The 18,886-nt window shown below is 36.9% G+C and overlaps 1 protein-coding gene across 2 annotated transcripts in view; it reads left to right on the top strand.

Annotated features, from left to right (window-relative positions):
• The window catches only part of LOC108977863, a 99,066-nt gene that overhangs the window by 30,242 nt on the left and 49,938 nt on the right, over positions 1–18,886 (top strand). For both annotated transcript variants that reach the window (XM_018947820.1, XM_018947819.1), the window contains exon 2: positions 13,672–13,862. In XM_018947820.1, coding sequence (XP_018803365.1) covers positions 13,672–13,862 — 191 coding nt within the window. The remainder of the gene's footprint in view (positions 1–13,671; positions 13,863–18,886) is intronic.

The raw sequence follows: 18,886 nt of genomic DNA, 5'->3' as shown, positions 1-18,886 counted from the left end.
TTGCAAATAAGTGGTTAACACATTAAAAAGCTTAAATATAATCTAAGTAATTCTTCTAGAAAAACAATGCAGCATCTCTTGTGCACTGGTCCCGCATTGACAAGGCAACGYCTCAAGCATTTAGGGTCCCCACGCGCTGATATACTGGAAGARGTATCGTTAGTGAGGCCACAGTATCTGTTGATATTTGCGTCAAGCGCCATAGCCATATTACATGATAACTGCTCCTTATGGGTTACCTAACAAAACTTCATTTGATATCGCGAGAGATCAAAACTGGTCTATGCGCGGGCCATTAGAATACTGGACGAAGCGAACCTAACCTTTTATTAAAGTGGAAAWGTCTGTAAAGGACATGAAGTTTGTGAAGTATGTATGTATGTGCGGGTGTATGTATGTATGTGTGGGTTTAATAATCGTCGAATCAAACTTCATATTATATAATATATTCATAGCTGATTTAATTCGCCCCTAATTGTTGTAAACCTGACCTAGTGCGGCAATTCGAAAAATTGTAAGAGTTAGATTACAGTTAAACACATACATATATGTATAGTCTCTTGTTTAGCATTTGGCATGATTACACGCCCGCCGCAGTTTAATGAAAACACGCACGCGCGGCCAACAACAAACATGCAATGTAAAAACAAACGTCATTTATGTTGTGTGCAGTTAGGCACGCACTAGACTTGTAAACATATTAATAAATACTATATAGACATACACATTAGGATGAGAATTTTCTTTTTTACTCAGAAAAATAGGTTATCAGACACCTTTACGAAAGGCTCTTCAAGAACGAGCTCTTAATTGTGACGGGAAGGTTCTTACAGTTCACTGGTCGCTTCTTATTATCATATAGAGGAATTCATAGTAACAAGCGAAAATAAATATTCGTGAATACATAAGCTTAAATACCAAAATGCACGCACACAGGCGAAACACGCAAATTGATACCACAAAAACAAAAAATCGACAGGAAGAAGTGTACTAAAATGTTAATATGTTTTGTTAAAAATGCGAAATCGCAGAAAAATATTGCACTTGAAAAATTTGCGGCCCAAAACAAAGAGTAGAAAAAAACGAGCAACAACAATAAAAATTATTTWAAAAAAAGTAGTAGATAAAAAAGTAGTATGTGCATACTGACTGTTGTAAAATTGCAATAAAACAACCAACAACAACAAAAACATTTGAGTAAAAAAGTAGTATATAACAGGAGTAGAAAAAGTAGTATATGCATAACTATAAAAACGCCAAAAAATATTGAGAGCAAAATAAAAGCGAATAGGCACAAATAAAGCTGAATAAACACGCACGCACATGTATGTACATATATAATACTTGTTCATACATACATATTTATGTATGTATGTCGAAACGTTTCCCTAACTGCGCCTGCGTGCGTGCTTCAACGCATTCTGTGTTTAGCTGCGTGAGTGTGAGTGCGTAGTGCTTATTTTTTAAACATTAGACGTAGTAAATTAAAACAAAAAAAAAAAAAAACAATAACAATAACAAACAAATGGCAGTCACTACGATTTTGCATTGCTATTTGTTTTTGTTTGTTTTCGCTTTTTTGCTAACTCCAGTTACTCGGTTTTTCGGACACGCTACTTTGCGTTTCGACCGTAAAAAGCCCATTGACTGGCGTTGTCTAGGCCAAGTTGGCAACAACAAGCTGCCGGTCGGACAGACAGACAGGCGGTACGCACACGCATACACACACCAATATCACGAGTCATGCAATTTACATGGCTATGTAGCGGCCATGTAGCGGCCATTAAAGCCATTGCACGCACGTGCTTCGCGGCAGACGCGCCTCCGCATGCGTGTGCACCTACACATACATACATACATATAAAAGTTTCTTTATGTATGGGTGAGCTAGCGTGCAGACGCCTTGTCGTGCATTTGTATTCATATGCATGAATGCATGTGTGTGTGTGTGTGTGTTCGTCTTTGTGTTTGTGCGTGTCCACTTGCATGAAAGCGAAACTGCAATCTAACCTTAAAAAAAYCACTCACGACTGCATGCAAAATGCAGAAACACGCTCAGCCTTATGTGTGTATGTGTTGCGAAATGGTAAAAATGAGTAACGGAAGTGCCTAAACTGCAATCGAATTACTGTTATTGAAATAAATGTGGTCACGGACACGAGCTTAACTGAGGCACACTTAACAGTAAACAGCTGTTAGAAAACGCACAAATACATAATGGATTTTGTTGTTGTTTTTCCTTAATCTCATTACTAGAGTTACTTCTCGATTATACGTRACCTTTAGATTTGATTTGGATTGGCTTCAAGTGCATTTACAATTGCTTCTTCAAATGATTGTATTATAGGTCATGAACGTGAGTTTATGTCGCTCTCAGCAAAGTCGCAAGGTGGCGCTGTTGGCAGAAAACTATTGCAATATTCATATTTTAGCACATCCTGCTAAAAAAACATCTGAGAATTTATACTTAGGGGGTCTACAGGAGTTTAGTTTTTTCCGCTATACTCTTTTCTTTGAATAACAAAGAGGGTTGGTATGCTACGGAGAATAGTAAAAAAAGAGCCCATGACAATTTTACTTCCTCATGTTAGAGGGAATGATACGTTTTTACGTTACGTTASGGAATGATTTTGTTTACAACTTTTTTGAAAATTAACCAACTCATTTCGATTATGTCATACTCTTGTTTCACTCATTCTTGGTATTGCACCCTAAAACCCTTAGCTCTTAACTATGGGTTCTAAGAAAGGGCCCTCATAAGGCTCGCAGCGTGATAATTGTTAGCTGAAAGCCCCAAAACCGCCATTTTCAAATACTGAGTCAAGGAGAGTAATCTCACGGATTTCAAAAAATGGTAATTGTGGACTGAAAACCAACATTTTTAATCCCAGACTCAGGGAGCTGCTTTTTAGAAGTCTCCAAAAATGTTAATTGTTGGTTTAGARAGTATATATGTATTTCGGATTTCGTCGGATCTCGAGAGTTCCTACTCATAAAATAAAAAAATAATAAAAACGCACGACATAGGTGATCGATTCCAGTTCCTTCAATGTAAAGTGATCAGAATAGCGATTAGTGTATTTTGCTTTTGCCAAAGAAATCTTCTAGTAGTTATCAATAACTTTCTCTTCGTGTCATCAAAGCTATACATAGCGGCAAAATCCTCAAAACGAGGTTTTTAATCGCCGGTCCGTAGACGTATTTGGGTCCCTCCKTCGTTTTGTTACTTGTATTTTTTCAAAACAGATTTTTTTTAGAAAAATTAGTATTTTTAACTCTACTGGTGATAACGATACAGAAGCCGAGTCTAGATCTCCGAACAAACGCTTGTGAATTTTTGACATTTTTTTATTGAATTTACTAAAATAGCACGAGTACTTTGATTATTTCCATAGTACAAGTCAAAATTCGTCTTAGGACAATATAATATTACAAATACAATAAAACTACCAATTCCTCTGTCATTTTCGTTATTTTACAGTATTTCACTTTGCATAAATTACAGCGCATAAAATCATCAAAAATGTGTAGCTTTTAGGTAAAAAAAAATTCCGCGAATCACTTTCAAGCGCCGAATTTTATTGTGCGTGCCATAAAATCAGCCGAAAAAATTATAAAGCAATTTGAGTGCTAATATTTGTTAGCACACAAATATRTACACACATGCATATGAGTATGTACTCGTATATAGATGCATAATTGTATGTGTTGAACAGCTAGTCGGCTATAAAGCACCCAAACCACTTTGCTTCAATTATATGCCATAAACACTATAATAACGTCTAACTGCATTAGACTCAAATTGTTCAACTTAACTTTAAATTAAATGCTAAGATTTTTATAAACATACACATAAGCACATAATAAATGCATAAATGTGAGCGTAAAAGTAGCGGTCATAGATGCATTTTGAGCCGGAGTGGAACTGGGGACCTCTGCTAATGGTGCAATAAATAAAAATATTAAAATAATAAAAGTAAATAGCGGCAATAATAATTAATACTAATATAAAATACTTTTAAAACATTATTAAGTAAAATATAGAAACATATTTATTTGTTGTAGAGCAATAAAGAAAAGTCGGGTTGGGTTGTTGGAGGAAAAACCTACTAAAAATTGTTGCAGAGAACTCTGGACCCTGGAAGTACTGCTTCCGATTTCACTGGCTGTTTCTTTTACAGATTAAGCCATGTCCGCACCGTAGGTTAAAAATTAAATTAAAATAWATCTTAACAAATCTTGTAAATCTCCTCAGCTGCAATAGTTTTTGGAAAAGCATTTTTTTAATTTTTTGAAATATTGATATGCCACGTTGTCGTTTTGGGATACTTTTTCCTAAATCTAACTCATTATTCTCAAATTGACGAACGTTCTTCTAACAGGATGGAAAACGCTCTACAACTGCTAGGTGGACCGTGATCAAATAGTAATTTCGTCGAAATATTGAATTTAGTTTAAGCTTTGTAGTCGGATCGGGAGACCTCACCTTGACAATTGACTTTGTTGCATTTGTGATGATGAAGTCCTTATGGATAGAACATGACCTCTTAGATCGACTAAACCCTGATAGAACGATTAATTTCATTATCAGATAGTTTCCCTCAATGGTTGTATGATCACGTGCTTTAAGCTTTGCCTCGCAAAAACAGAAGCGGCGAGAGGGAAGTGCTGAGATGATTTAGTCACTGATCGCCTACAAGTAAATATAGTCGCTTTACTGCTCCTATGAATCTGCATCACTCAAACTTTACCATATTGCTTTGTGCGGACTTCTGGAATACCATGTGAAGTTCGTTTCAAGTGTCCAGAAGATTATTTCGTCAAGGATGTAGAGAGTCTAGAGACAACCTTTATGAAGAGGTATGCTAGATTCCAGAAAATTTAAATTGATTTTATAAGAAGCAAAATATAAATTCTGATAGGAAAATTAATTTCAATGTTAGACAGTTTATATGGATAAAAGATTACTGTTTTAATTTTGTCTTGTCGAAATAGAAAATGCTGAGATGATTATATCACTGATGATTCGACCGATATCAAAATATTTTTTATACTATTATTTAAATTCTTATCACTCGAACTTTACGATATAGTGTGGATTTCCGGAACATCACCAATTAGAAATGGTGATCTTTGCCTACACTAYACTGACAGAAAATAGTTTATTTAAACAGTAGAGGAAAACGACAACCACTACGGTATCTGAAGGTATGTAACTACTATTTGTTCCTCAATGATTTAGTAAATAAGGATCAYCGGAACCGAAAAATTTATATTTTCAGTAGTGAGCTGTTCTTCCTTTTAATATCTTAATAGTTATATAACAATTAGAAGTTGAACTCACAGCTTGGATCTTTTCATAACAATATAATCCTGGCAGATTCAACCTCCAAGTCAAAATGGAATAAATCCGGATCTGTGTCTAATCCAGAATTTCCATATTTAGCTACTACAAAACAAACAAAAAAAAAAAAATAATAATAATACTTTAATAATATTTTTCTTTGTTGTATTAAGGAACTGAGGCAGATATTGAGTAACATTAAAAGTTCAATTCAAATTTCCAAAATATTACTGCTTCAAGGATGTATAGAGTCTAGACACAATCTCTATGAAGAGRTATACGAGATACCAAAAATTTGAAACTAATTTTCAAAGAAGCAAAATAGATTTTCTCAACGAAGTATAGGMTCCGAATATGATTTCAATAAAGTTTATATAAMTTTTTTCTCAACAAATCATTATTTTTTATTTTTTTCATTTGAATAAGTTTGGATTAATTCCCCCACGACCATTCCGAGAGTACTCAGTCCATTATTATTTTTTGCTCGCTCAATACTTCAGTCGTTTTTAGGAGTGTCTTGTGCTCTCCTAATACACCATTTAAATGTGAGTGTATGTTTGTGTGCTTGTGTTCAAGTTAAAATGATATCATTACAATCAGACAAAAGCGCTACAATCTGAAACATTATATTAATATCTCTACACATATACACATACAAACACACACACATACACATTTGCGCGCTGGCTCGTCTATTTTTAGTCACTTCGCCAAGTAATTTCTCTAAAAGCAAATCATTTTATTATGGTCAGCAAAAAGAAGCGAAAGAAAATGGATAAAAAAAATAAAACCAATAACACAGAAAAGCAGCAACCCACAGTGGTTGTCGCTGTTGATAGCTAGCAGAAAAGTAGGAAAAAGCGCACAGTCGGGTATATCACTTGGTCCACCAAATGAAGGCAAAGAATTTAAGAAATTCGCTACTTTGTAGCACAAATGGAAATACAGAAAAAAATCCGAAAAAGGCAAAACTTAAAACACAAAAAAGAAATGGCAGAGAAATAATAATATTTTACTTCATTACCCCCCCTAGCTACTTCGTCATGCCATGCTAARGCGCCGCAAGGCGGACGCGCTCCAAATGGCAAATGGATTGGTTATCTCGCCGGCTGGTTGGCTGCCYGACTGGCGGTGTGTTGCCGAAAGCATACAAGCAGTTTACCGTTTACACACATATATATATGTGTTTATTTGTGTGCGAGAGTTCCATGTGGCGCAGATCCACGCCGGCAATATCCTTGCAAGTTATTTCTGCCTCAATTCCAATTTTTCATTCAACTGATTCGCTTTTCTTTTCCTTTTTAACCACATACATATTTAGTAGAAAGTTGTTGCTRCATATATAACCACATACAGTTACTCCATCTGCTTCTTCAAATTATTTTGTGACTGCAACTTGTACCAAGTAATGCGCACCTCCTCCCACAAAGCGCTCTGGCTGACATTCTTGAAAGAAATTCGCTCGCCTCTTCTTCATTATTCTTGYTCAGAGTCCTTCATTGTCAGGTAGCGTTGTTGTTACTTAAATTTTATCCAAAATGCGCCACTACATAATGTGTGATCCAAGTAGAGGCAAATTTTGTTCAGCGATGAGGCCGAGAGCGTAAACGTCAACGTCGACCGTTATCACGCCATTATGCCAAAAATTGAACACTTCGGTGAGCAGTGAATTTTCGTTTTGGGCCGGTCGATTGGCCACTAAGATCGTGTGATATCACAACGTTAGACCTGTTGGGATATGTAAGTCTAATGTCTATGCGGGCAATCCTGCTTCGATTCAGGGCTTGGAGCAAAACATCGAGCATGTCATTCGCCTCTTTTCACTCCAAATGCTCGAACGAGTCATTGAAAATTGGACTCAACGGATGGACCATCTGAGACGTAGCCGCGACCAAGAATKTTTTTCGARTGTTAATCAATCTTCCCCATYAAATWTGAARYWTCWGAGTATTTCCTTTAAAAAAGTAGGSAACCTCGAAAKGGATATTTATATAGATTTATTCATTACTTTTATAYTATTTATTATTTGGGATTTTAAGCCTCATAAAAACTATATTATAAAACTGTGTATCAATAATGTTTTGCAAAAGAAAATGCTTGAACCTGGCATGAAACATATAAAGATAARCATTTCTACATATGGCAGGATTGGAAGGTGATAATGGCTGTAAGATAAGAAAACGAAAGTATATCGACTCAAATAGGCTCTCTTTTCCGCAAAGTCAATATCGMGTTACTAAATGTATTTTCTGCGTGAAACTCAAAAACTCTCTCTGTTTGGTAGTCAGTTTAACGAGATTGCTTCGATCACATACTATACTTCATATAAAATGTTGAGTATAAGCGATGTTTCAAAAACAATTTATTCCCCTGTAGTTTTCTCAAACCTTTAATGTTGGTGCTTTGTTGTAKTCTAAATATGGACAAAGTTTGGTAGTATTTTAATGATTTTATTTACCTATAAAGTAGTTGTCTTTGAAATGCCAAGTCTTTTAGAGTGACGAATCGAACAAACAACTGGTATAAATCWTTAAGACTAGCCTAATTCACTGRTTTGACGTYTGTTACAAAACTTTGTTGCAATTTTTWTTTWTTTTTTTTGAGATTAAAGTTCAAACAAAGTGAGGAGACAACCGTTTGAACTTTCTGCTAAGTCTTTGCAGTTCCAAACAGATGTTATACATTGCCTTCCACTTAAAAAATTGTACCGTTAAAGCATATATTTCTGGAATATACTTGTATCACATTTCATATATCTTTATGTATTATAAGAGTATTTTGTATGCAAGTGTGTAATATSTAGAGAACGAATTACAGCTTTTTGTGTCCTTCAATTTCGACATTCTTGTACGATTSCTTTGTTTGGCTTTTACAAGCAATTCCACATTGTATTATTCGTGCTTCTTTTTTACATTCATTTTTAGTGCAGTTTTCGGCCGTTGTTTCTTATTATCCTTTCTTAGTTGCTGCATACGTCGTTGTTGTGTTGTTGCTCTTGTCGTCGTCGAGGTTTTATAGATAATAAGAAAATTATACATTTTATACAACCCCCGAAATAAAAATGAGCCGCAATATTCTCAACTTGCCTTTGTTGTTGTCTTTTTGGGGGTTTTTCTTTATTTTCTGCCTTCGTTGTTGTTTTTGTAAAGCAAACCTTAATTTAGTAGTAAATTATTTATGCCGCAGACTGCAGTAACGGTGCCACACAACGTTGTCGGCTGAGCGAATTGTGGCGAGTAGGAGCGAGTAGGAGCGAGAATTAGGGTGTGAGCCACGGCTCAGTGGTGGAGTAGCGTTTTGCTTACGAAATGCAGTARAAATTATTAACGGCAATATTTTTGAGGAGTGCCTGGCAGTTTGTGGAGATAAATAAACGATTATTGGAAATGTGTTAGGATATTAGGGAAGAAGTCTGACTATTATTGAATGTAAAAAAATATTGGAATTCTTACTAAGTAATATTCAGTCGTATCGAAGTAGAAAGCTTGAGCATAAATATCTTTACGATTATCACCTGTGCTGTATTTTGTATAATTTTAAATGATTTACTATTCTTCGTGCTTCAGGTGGAATATTTCTTACATTTTTCAAAATTATCGTTATAAGAGCGGGTTTGAACTATTCTACATAGGAGTGAAGTTCACCGTCTTCTTAYGTTTCCCCTGGCGGGTRCTAAGTCGAATACTCTCAAAGCTGGACACGTCCTAGCCAGCGTGGCAGCTGTCTCTGGATTCGTTGAACTATGTCAATGTCGTCATATGTACATCTCGTACACGTCTACTCATCAGTTCTTGTCATCGTCCATGTTTCTGCACTAAATAGCAGGGCGGGAATGATCAGTGACTTGTAGAATTTTGTCTTTGTTCGTTGAGAGAGGACTTGTCCTCTCAATTGTCTACTCAGTCCGATGTAGCATCTGTTGGGAAGAGCTATTCTTCGTTGAAGATCGACGGTGTTAATATTGGTTCTAAGATAAACGAAATTATCTACGATTTCTAAGTTATGATTGTCAATAGTGACATGGGAGCCAAGTCGCGAGTGCGACGACTGTTTGATGAYGAGAGATACTTCGTCGTCCCTCGTTCACTACCAGACCCATTTGCTTCGTTTTCTTATCCAGTCTGGAGAAAGCAGAACTAACGGCGCGGATGATGAGGCCATTGATATCAATATTATCAGCATAAGACAGCAGCTGTACACTCTTATAAAAGATTGTGCCTTCTCGATTCAGCTCTGCAGTTCGAATTTTTTTCTCCAGCAGTAGATTGAAGAAGTCGCAGATAGAGGCTCGCCTTGTCTAAAACTTCGTTTTGTATCGAATCGCTTTTGRTCTTGGTCTATAYYAGTTTACACAGCCATATTCGTTTTGAGGCGATATCAAATTTAGACATATCACTATAAAGCCAGCTCCTTTTCATGYAGTCAAAAGCAGCTKTGAAATCGACGAAGCTGTGGTGTGTGTCAATTCTCTTTGCACGGGTTTTTTCAAAGATATGGCGCATAGTGAATATCCATTCTCCATACTTGATAAATAGAATCCGAGTTACCGTACGATCTGTTTAGATACTGAACTAAACTTTCGTAAGTCCATAAATATTATGTACATACATATAAAATATTGAATATTTACCCAATATTTATGTTAACCAGATTTAATTCGAGTCCACGGTAACGGATACTCGAGTGTTGCTACAGCTTCATTACTAGTTTTTAGGTATGGAATCTTTGAAAATAAGTCTCTAAGACGASCTAACCTTATTTAAGGGTTATCCATTGTTGTCTGAAGAATATTGCAATAAGAAACGGCTTTTTAAATTATGGAACGTAAAGTAAATCAAATCTCAAGCCTTACATTCTCTCTGTGAATCTCATCACAACWACCGGCTTCATTTGGCACACAATGAGTTTTCTCAATTAGCTAACGGTTTACCGACTCTCCAACAGCTGATAACCCACAATTACCATTTAACTTCACTTTTGCTCGGCTTATCTTATTATTATTGCTTTCATACAAGTGTCTGTATGCGTGTGTGCGTGCATTAGCATTCCCAGCTCTTCTGTCTTTCCTCTGCACTGAAATTATCTAATCTCGTCTTTCGCCCATTCATTTGGCAATTATTGTCTTTTACCTCACTTTAGTGGCAACYAAGTATCAATTTTGCATTTGTTTTAACCTTTATGACTTTGTGGCGCAAATACAGTAATTCTACGAATTGGTTTCTTTCCGAACTGTAAAATTATTGTCGATCTTGCTGCAATGSTATTAATTTTCATTTGATCACGTTTTTTCATTTAATTAAATAAATTGCATTGATTTGCTACTTTCTTCAATACAATTTTTCAATTTTTTACTTACTCTATTATGGGTGTATGTGTGTGTGCACATGTGGAGTGTATGGTGGTTCGAAATCTCTGCTGATATGTAGTATATACATATCCTACATACATATGTATGAATATCACAATCGCATTCCAACATGCATCATTTCCCTTGGTATGCTCTGCCTACCGTCCTAATTGTAAGGTAATCATTGAAAAGTTAAGAACACTTTTGGAGTAAATATTTTAGTTGAATAACTCTATGAATTATATCCTTATAGTAAAKCCATTTAAAAAAGTAACGGGTGATCCAAGTAGKGGTACTTTTTCAATAGTYATTTTTTGGYAGATCACGCGTGAGTMGTGCCAAGCTGTCATAATATTATTGTTCAGAATTGTTTGGCATTTCATCATTGAAAGACTTACGTTTAAAAAAAAGTACACAAATCGTTCAAGCAGAAGAAAATATAGGAACTATAGCTGAGAGTGTACACGAAGACCGTGGAGAGTTGATTCGGCGCCGTTTGCAGCAACTCAGACTGACGTATGTAACGACTTGGCGCATCGAGATCTTATATTAAAAGCGTATAAAATACAGCTTGTGCATGRACGGAAGCCGCTCGACCTTCCCAAGCGACATCGTTTCGCTCTATGGGTTCTAGAAAAGTTTCAAGGATATCCGATTTTTTCGAGCTGAATTTTGTTCAGTGATGAGGCTTATTTCAAAAAAATGGCATCAATCAATGGATTTATTGAGATAACACTTCGGTGAGCAGATAATTTCACGTTTAAGAGCGGTCGATTGGCCAAATATATCGTATGATATCACAACKTTACACTTTTTCCTGTTGGAATATGTAAAGTTTATAATCAATGCGGACAATCCCACTCCGATTCAGGGCTTGGAGCAAAACATCACGCGTGTCATTCGCTAGTTACAAGTTGAAATGATCGAACGAGTTATCGAAAATTAGACTCAACGCATGAACCATCTGAAACGTAGCCGCGCCCAACATTTCAAAGAGATAATCTTCGAAAAATCAATGYCAAGGAATGATAATAAACATTCTCCATCATATTTGAAGTTTCTRTGTTGTTTCTTTAAAAAAGTTGGGAACCTTTTCGAATTGCTTCCAATCATCTGATCMAAGAAAACAAGAGATTTTATACTTCATATCAGTTTATGAAATTCATACCAGTTTATGAGATTTACTCCAGTAGTTTGTTCGATTCGCCATTATATTGTACATTATATAAATAAGGAATGACTTTTCTTTCGAACAAAACTCGACAAATATTTTTTAATATTATTTCATTTATTGGACAGTCCTTCTTATAGTAACAAAGCAGAAATCACAAAAATTTCAAATTTGTATGACATTTTCTTTAACATTTTTATCCAGTCTAGGGCACTGAATTTAGAACTCTACTTTTTCAAAAAAGAATTGAGGCGGTAATTTTTCAATTACATATGTTGGCTATTAAATTGCTGCTACTAAACAATACTCGCAATTACCTTTAGCATAAAATATTTATAAGCTACCTTACTGACTTATAAATTTACAAAAACAAGCACAGCGGTATACATACTTACATATACTGTTCTTATACATATGTATGTATTTATTTATTTATACACGTATGTATGTAAGTAAGTACAACGTACAACCGTTTTACTTCTCCGAAATTATCGTTTCTCACATTTTACCTCATTAAAGTTTTTCTTTCGTTTCCTTTCCGCGCTTTCGGCTTTGGAATCGTACCAGAGCTGACTTCCACACTGTCTATCTGTCTATTGATTTCACACAGTAAGCATTGTTTTTCTGCAAAACTCATTGCCAACTGTCGGATAGCAGCGCCAGCTCGCCGTAGACCCACAAAACTCCCGATATTTTGTAAAGCAATTTTTATTTGCCTTGCTCAGTTTCTTTGCGAACTTCTCTCACCAGTTCATGTGTCTACTCCTTGGTTAGCGGCGTCTTCTTATTATTTTGCTACTTTGTTTTCGCTTGCTCATGCCACTGATAGCACCCCTTCTCCCCTCCCAACATTTATAAYTATGGGATCAAGTGGGCATGGCTAATCGATTCTAACCCCAGACTTATGTGTCTACATTTCGTTTCCWCTGCGATATCATTTGTAAGCGTTCTTGTTATTTTTATGTTTGCTATGCTCTGTAGTTACGCATTGAGAATATTGTAGTGTAGCTGTGYCCTGCCAAGGGTGGTTCAGTCAATATCTGCGATTTACACAAATTAAAATGCTCTTATCCCTGCTTTACAAGCTGCTCTACAAGTAGCGAACCAATCAGCCAACCACAAGCTCTTGGCAGCACTCTTGACATGCTCGGCACCAAGTATGCGCCGCCTGCGTCGTGCGTCAAGGCGGACTGACCTTTTTTCCCGCTGGCGCGTAATCGATGACGGTAATAAATGCTATTATTAATTATATATGCTACTCATCCTTGCTGCAACCCTCCTCCTCACCGTACTACTCTTGATCCGCTTGACCATATTGTCCGCGTCATCTGCAAGCAGCCCAATTCTCTATACTATTCTCATTAAAGCGTTTAATCGAGGGCAATGACGCAAAGGAAGTGGAATCAAATACATCCATGTGTGCTTTTCCCGTTGAAAMATTTCCAATTTTAATTTTGGTTGCTTACATATTTGTTGGTAGGACAGCTGTTAGCCGCCTAATTCTTCCTTTAGAATATTAATAGTTAAATCCTCAAAAAATATTTTTACTACGTAATGCTTTAATTTCCTTGTTTGTTTTAAAAGTTTTCTATATCTTTTYAAATTTTCGCACATATTTTATTTACGATTTCAATCATTGTTGAGGAAGAAACATTAAAATAGAAAGTTTAAAGCTCCACTTTCCTCCACTTGCCTATAATTTGTGTATTTTTGTTTTGATTTTTTTTCGTATAACTGATTATGTAATCGATTTAATTTTGTTTTCAATAAAATATGTATACCCTCTTTCTCTCTTTATTTTGCTTGCAGTTTAAAGCCACCGCCCAAGGATGGCGTCACCAAAAGTAATCCATCGAAACGCCATCGCGAACGTCTCAACGCCGAATTGGATTTGCTGGCCTCGCTGCTGCCATTCGAACAGAATATTCTCAGCAAATTGGATCGACTGAGCATTTTAAGGCTGTCTGTTAGTTATTTAAGAACAAAAAGTTACTTTCAAGGTAAGCAAATGATATTCTCAACTTAAGTATTTTGAAAGGTTTGGTCGGCAATTGTATAAAACATCTCTCCATTTTAAGTAATTTATTCTCTAACCGAACTTGTMGAATTCTAAATTTATCGAGTATTTTTCAGATTCTCTTATAGAAGAATGCGGTCTATTTTGTCAAAACCCAAATTTCGCMACATTTCATTCGTTTAGTTTTCATAGTCCTCAGAAGTAAAAAAAGAAATTGTTTCGAAATCGATAAATATCATTTAGCGAGATATTCGTTTTTGCGTTACTCATAAACTTCTAAAAAGGATCACCAGATTGAASAAACTTTTTGTGCCTACCACAAATTTATTAAGACGGTTAATATCAATCCTAGAAAGGTCGCCAGGTTCTCCAAATGTGTATCAGTCTGCCAAAAGCTGGCAAATAGAGAAGAAAGTGATAAGATGATTCCAATGCGCCTTTCTCCATATAACTTTGACAAAGAACGTCCGAAAAAATATTTAGCAGSACCGCATGTAAACCCATTGAGTGTTGAGACTGACTTGTGTAAACCGATAATTATGCCGAGATTGACTTTTCTGAGAGCTGGTAGTTCAAATGACTTACTACGGTTCACTCTGGGCCAGGAGGATCTCKCAGTCGCACAAGTTCTGGTCGTTAAGTCAAACGCCACAATGCAAGCAGACACCGGAGACAGTTCGGGTCTATGTAACCGGAACGAACCCGGATTTTTACCCGCAAAGGACGGTCAACTCGATAGAATTCTGCCGACATAACAACAACAACCGACTCGACTCCAAATAGATAAAACTGAAGAAACGGTATTCTAACTAGTCAGCTCCACCCGGAACTTATCTTATATGGAAGAAGCTTGAAGCTTTTGCTAATGAGTTCATGCGCTCCTTGACATTTGTGAACGTACAGTAAACGAGCTCTAATTCAGTATAACCGCTCGGCTGTCGGAGGGCATGCATACCTATCTGAAATAGCTGAACTTCGAAATAGTATGTCGCCTTGATGACAGCGACCTTCGCTCGAAAGGCAGGAAAGTAGTCTGGAAATCTGAAAGTGTATTTGACCGAGAGCTCTCGACAAATGACTCTATTACCTACTCTCTTCATAAACCTCGAATCATCAGCTGAGGTTTCGGGGGGTTCATTGATCTAGGTCGGAAGGAATGCAAACGAAGCATTGCCGTTCCAACAACAGTCGGATCTACGTGAAAGGATCGGACCCGGATTTTTATTCGAACAAAAACTGTCAACTCGGCAGATTTCTGYCGCTACAACAACAACAAGCCCRAATGTYCATGTCCGGAGTCYCTCATGTACCCAGATTCCCTAAGTCTAAGAGCAGAATTCGCGCCAAGCTTAAACCAACTCTGGTTATAAGTGAAATGTATAGAAAGGTATTAAGTGGCTTTGTTGGGGTAGTCCTTAGCGGACTACTGTTGCCGAATAGGATCGCTCTTTGAACACGATCCAGCTGCTTAGTTAGCTTATAGAGAGTATTGAAAATTAACGTGTTTATATTTTTCCKGAAAAATTCAGAATTTTATTCATTWARTTAGAAATTGGAAAACTATATACTTATCGAAAATCGAAATAAAACCGAGAGTTTTTGAAACGGTTTTTTTGGTTACCAAATTTCGAATGTGAAATTAAGTTATTATTATTATTTGAAATTAAAACTAAAATTATTTTGATTCCAAGTTTAGAAACTGGACTCTCACTAAGCGCTGGTGAACAGCTGATTTCGAAATTTCTAAATTCGAAATTAAATTTTTGAACTTTTTTATTTTTTTTGCAGACATACTCAGCTTGTCAATTCGAAACTAGATGTGTATAAGAGACAGCTCAAAATTCGAAATTAAATTTTTGAACTTTTTTATTTTTTTTGCAGACATACTCAGCTTGTCAATTCGAAARTGACCATACATATTTTTCAGTTCAAAAATCTTTAAAAGTCAGTATGTCAAAAATTATAGTTTTGTAATCTAATTAACCTAATTCTCAACTTAAAATATTTTTATATGAAACCCAATAGAATCTACATACAATATGTTTATACAGATTAGCCAAACAGTAAGCACAAAAACACTGACCCCTRTCCAGCTGGTCACGAGAGGTCATTCACTTACACGTTCTGGACCATTAACTCTTTGCCAGAGTGGACAACAACGACAAGGAATAAAAGTTCAAAAAACACAAAGAAAACAAACAACCAAATAGAAAATAACAAACGACCCGTACCAAAAGGGGAAAGTAGAGGGAAAAGTATGTTATTCGAGGATAATACACATGACACAGGAACACTTAGCGACCGAACCACACACGTCTCGACACAAGCAAACAAACAAAGGACACAGAATAACTGACAAGGCAAGARCAATGCTGGTGCGAAGTGAAAACAGGGGCAAGGCGCGTGGCGAACACATTAAAATCGTATCAGAATTGTAAATATTTAGGCTATTGTCGGTCTATCTACCATTCGGCCGGCAGCATAATATGCTAACTGCATAGGTTAGGGTTGCAGGTTAGCATGCGTGGGTGCGAATTCCAAAGGATCGCTTCAGAGAATATGGAAAATGTGCTACAATGAATTCCGGTTTTAAGTTAATGAAGTTCTGCAGTAAATTAAGGAAACATTAAGCGGTCAAGATCCAAAAGGGCGCAAGTTGTGGAGTGCTGAAATGAAGCGAATGAAGCGCTAAGAATGTGAAATGTTTGGCGACATTTTTTTTTGTTTTTGTGTGTTTTAAAAATGTTCTTCCCAAAATTTTTATTGACTTTGAAAATTAAGCGGCACGCAGGCGCCACGTGCCGTAGATTTGCCGGACAGTAAGCGTAAGTGCAGCGGGGTACAGCGACAGGATGTGCGTCAGCAATTACCGAGAAAGGAAAAACCTGTGCAAAAACAAAAGCAAAAACAATCATTTTACCCGCTATGTTTGCGCTAGTGTAGACTTCGACGAGCGCATGCACCATTGACCGCTAATTGTCAAAATATTTATTTGACAATTGCAAATAAAATGCCATTCGTGTCATCAATAAGTTGTTTTCTTTTACCTTTTTGAGCTTTTACATATTTTTTTCTTTATTGTTTGTATTTGCAAAGCCGCCACACGGCACGTGATCGCGTAATTTATTAAAGCGGCGTCGGCAGCGCCGTTGTCAGCGTCATTATTCTCTCAACTCGCAAGCACTTCATTTACTTAGTTGTCATTCAATTTGCTGCAGCWCGCTTCGCTTCCCGAGCGAAACTTTTCGAGACTCGCACTACTTTACACACCGCTATAATCTTTCAACGCCCCCCATTTGCCATTCTCCAGCCGTTGTCCGCTATTGTAGCGCTATTGAGCTATTAAGTTGTCAATAAGGATTTGTTTGGGCCTCCAAGAATGTGTGTGTATGTGTGTGTGTGTTGGCAGCGAAAGGGTTGACCTGCAATATTGAAACGAATACTAGTAAAGCCGCTTTGACCGACCCTGTGACTCTTTGACTGGTCATTAGCCATTTATCGTGTCTTTGTGTTGGCAATTTGAGTTTCTTATTACTTATACAATTTGATTATTTATTTGCTCGAATGTAATTAATCTGAATAGCAATGTAATTAATTGAATTAATGTCTGCTATCAATTGATTGAATGTTTATGTTGTGATATGTATATGTACATAGCATGTATAATATACACTGTATATACTGGTACTTGAAAGAGCGTGTCATCACAGGTTAAAAAACAGAGTTTCTATAAGAACTTCATTCAGTATATCAACCTGGAGYACATATATTATGTACATATATGAATAAAGTCAGTAAGTAATGTTTGAACCTTCTCTTTCAACTACTTTTTATMTCATTTTCCGATATACCTTTAAACCAATCAACAATTTGGTTCTTGTCTGAGGTTTTTGCAAATATTTTTCTTTTAATACTACCAATATGAAATTCTTATAAAGTTTTAGTTTTTTTCTGGTTCTCATGATCCTAGCTAACTATTGTAGTCTCTAGTGCGCTCGTAGCTGCTAGTATCAGGGGCTCAGATCATTGATTCTTTTTTGGCATAGAAATAGCTGAAATTGAGGCTTTGCACTGCGAACTGCAATTCCAGGAGGCTGCTGGGGGCGACTGAGGTGATGTGATCCCTGTCCACGTAGATGGAACCCAGGGCCTTGAGTCTGCTTTTGCAAATGGGCAATCTAGAATCAGGTGTTCTGGAGTTTCGTTCCATGTTAATCATTTCCTTAAACCTTGCAAGGTTGTACTCTCGCTGAAGTAGATTGACATGTTGTTAGCAGCATGCTGCCCCACTGCAATGCGTGGTTCTGGTTCCTGATCATTCTGGAAAGCGCAAAGCGGGTTAGTTCATCGGCTAGCTCATTGCCGTCTACCTCTTTATGCCACGGCAGCCAGATTATGTCTACCCGGTTGCAAACTGATAAGCGGTTCAGCCTTCCTATACTCTCCTCCAGATAATTAACCTCATACGCTGCGATCGTCTTTAATGCCGCCTGGCTACTGCACACTGACTTATAGCAAAAGCTTCTGCTTGAAAGATACTCGGAAAACGTTACTTTGTTATGGATAGTTTGGTATGCGGTCCCGCAATGCCTGCTTCAATGTCCTACGGTGTTTCGAGCCGTCAGTGTATCACTAGATAGTACTGCCCCTTAGAAGTAGTTCCACTCCGCCTTGCTGTCGAGAGTAACTCTGAACTTCTTTGTAAAGTTAACCTTCGTAACACCACATTTTGGAAGAAGGGCCAGTGTTGTGTCTTCCCCTAAGGTCTTCAATTATTGAGAGGACATTGTTTTTCCTTTCGCTAACTGTTTGATCTYTAGATGCAGCGGTATGAGCTCCAGCATTACTTCTAGTGCTGCGGTTGGGCAAGCGCAGACACAGGCGAGCCTCTGCAGCWTCGATAGTKGAATGCCTACAGCAGACCGCATTGCCTTAGATATGCAAGCAACCGTAACATACCAGGAGATCTTTTGATTCGCATTGYTGTCGCCTTCAGAGGCAGCATTY

This window comes from Bactrocera latifrons, unplaced genomic scaffold (genome assembly GCF_001853355.1).
Source record: "Bactrocera latifrons isolate USDA-ARS-PBARC rearing strain unplaced genomic scaffold, ASM185335v1 scaffold_96, whole genome shotgun sequence".
Classification (NCBI taxonomy): domain Eukaryota; kingdom Metazoa; phylum Arthropoda; class Insecta; order Diptera; family Tephritidae; genus Bactrocera; species Bactrocera latifrons.
The sequence above is the reverse complement of the archived record's forward strand: the minus strand, read 5'-3'. Positions and strand labels throughout refer to the sequence as shown.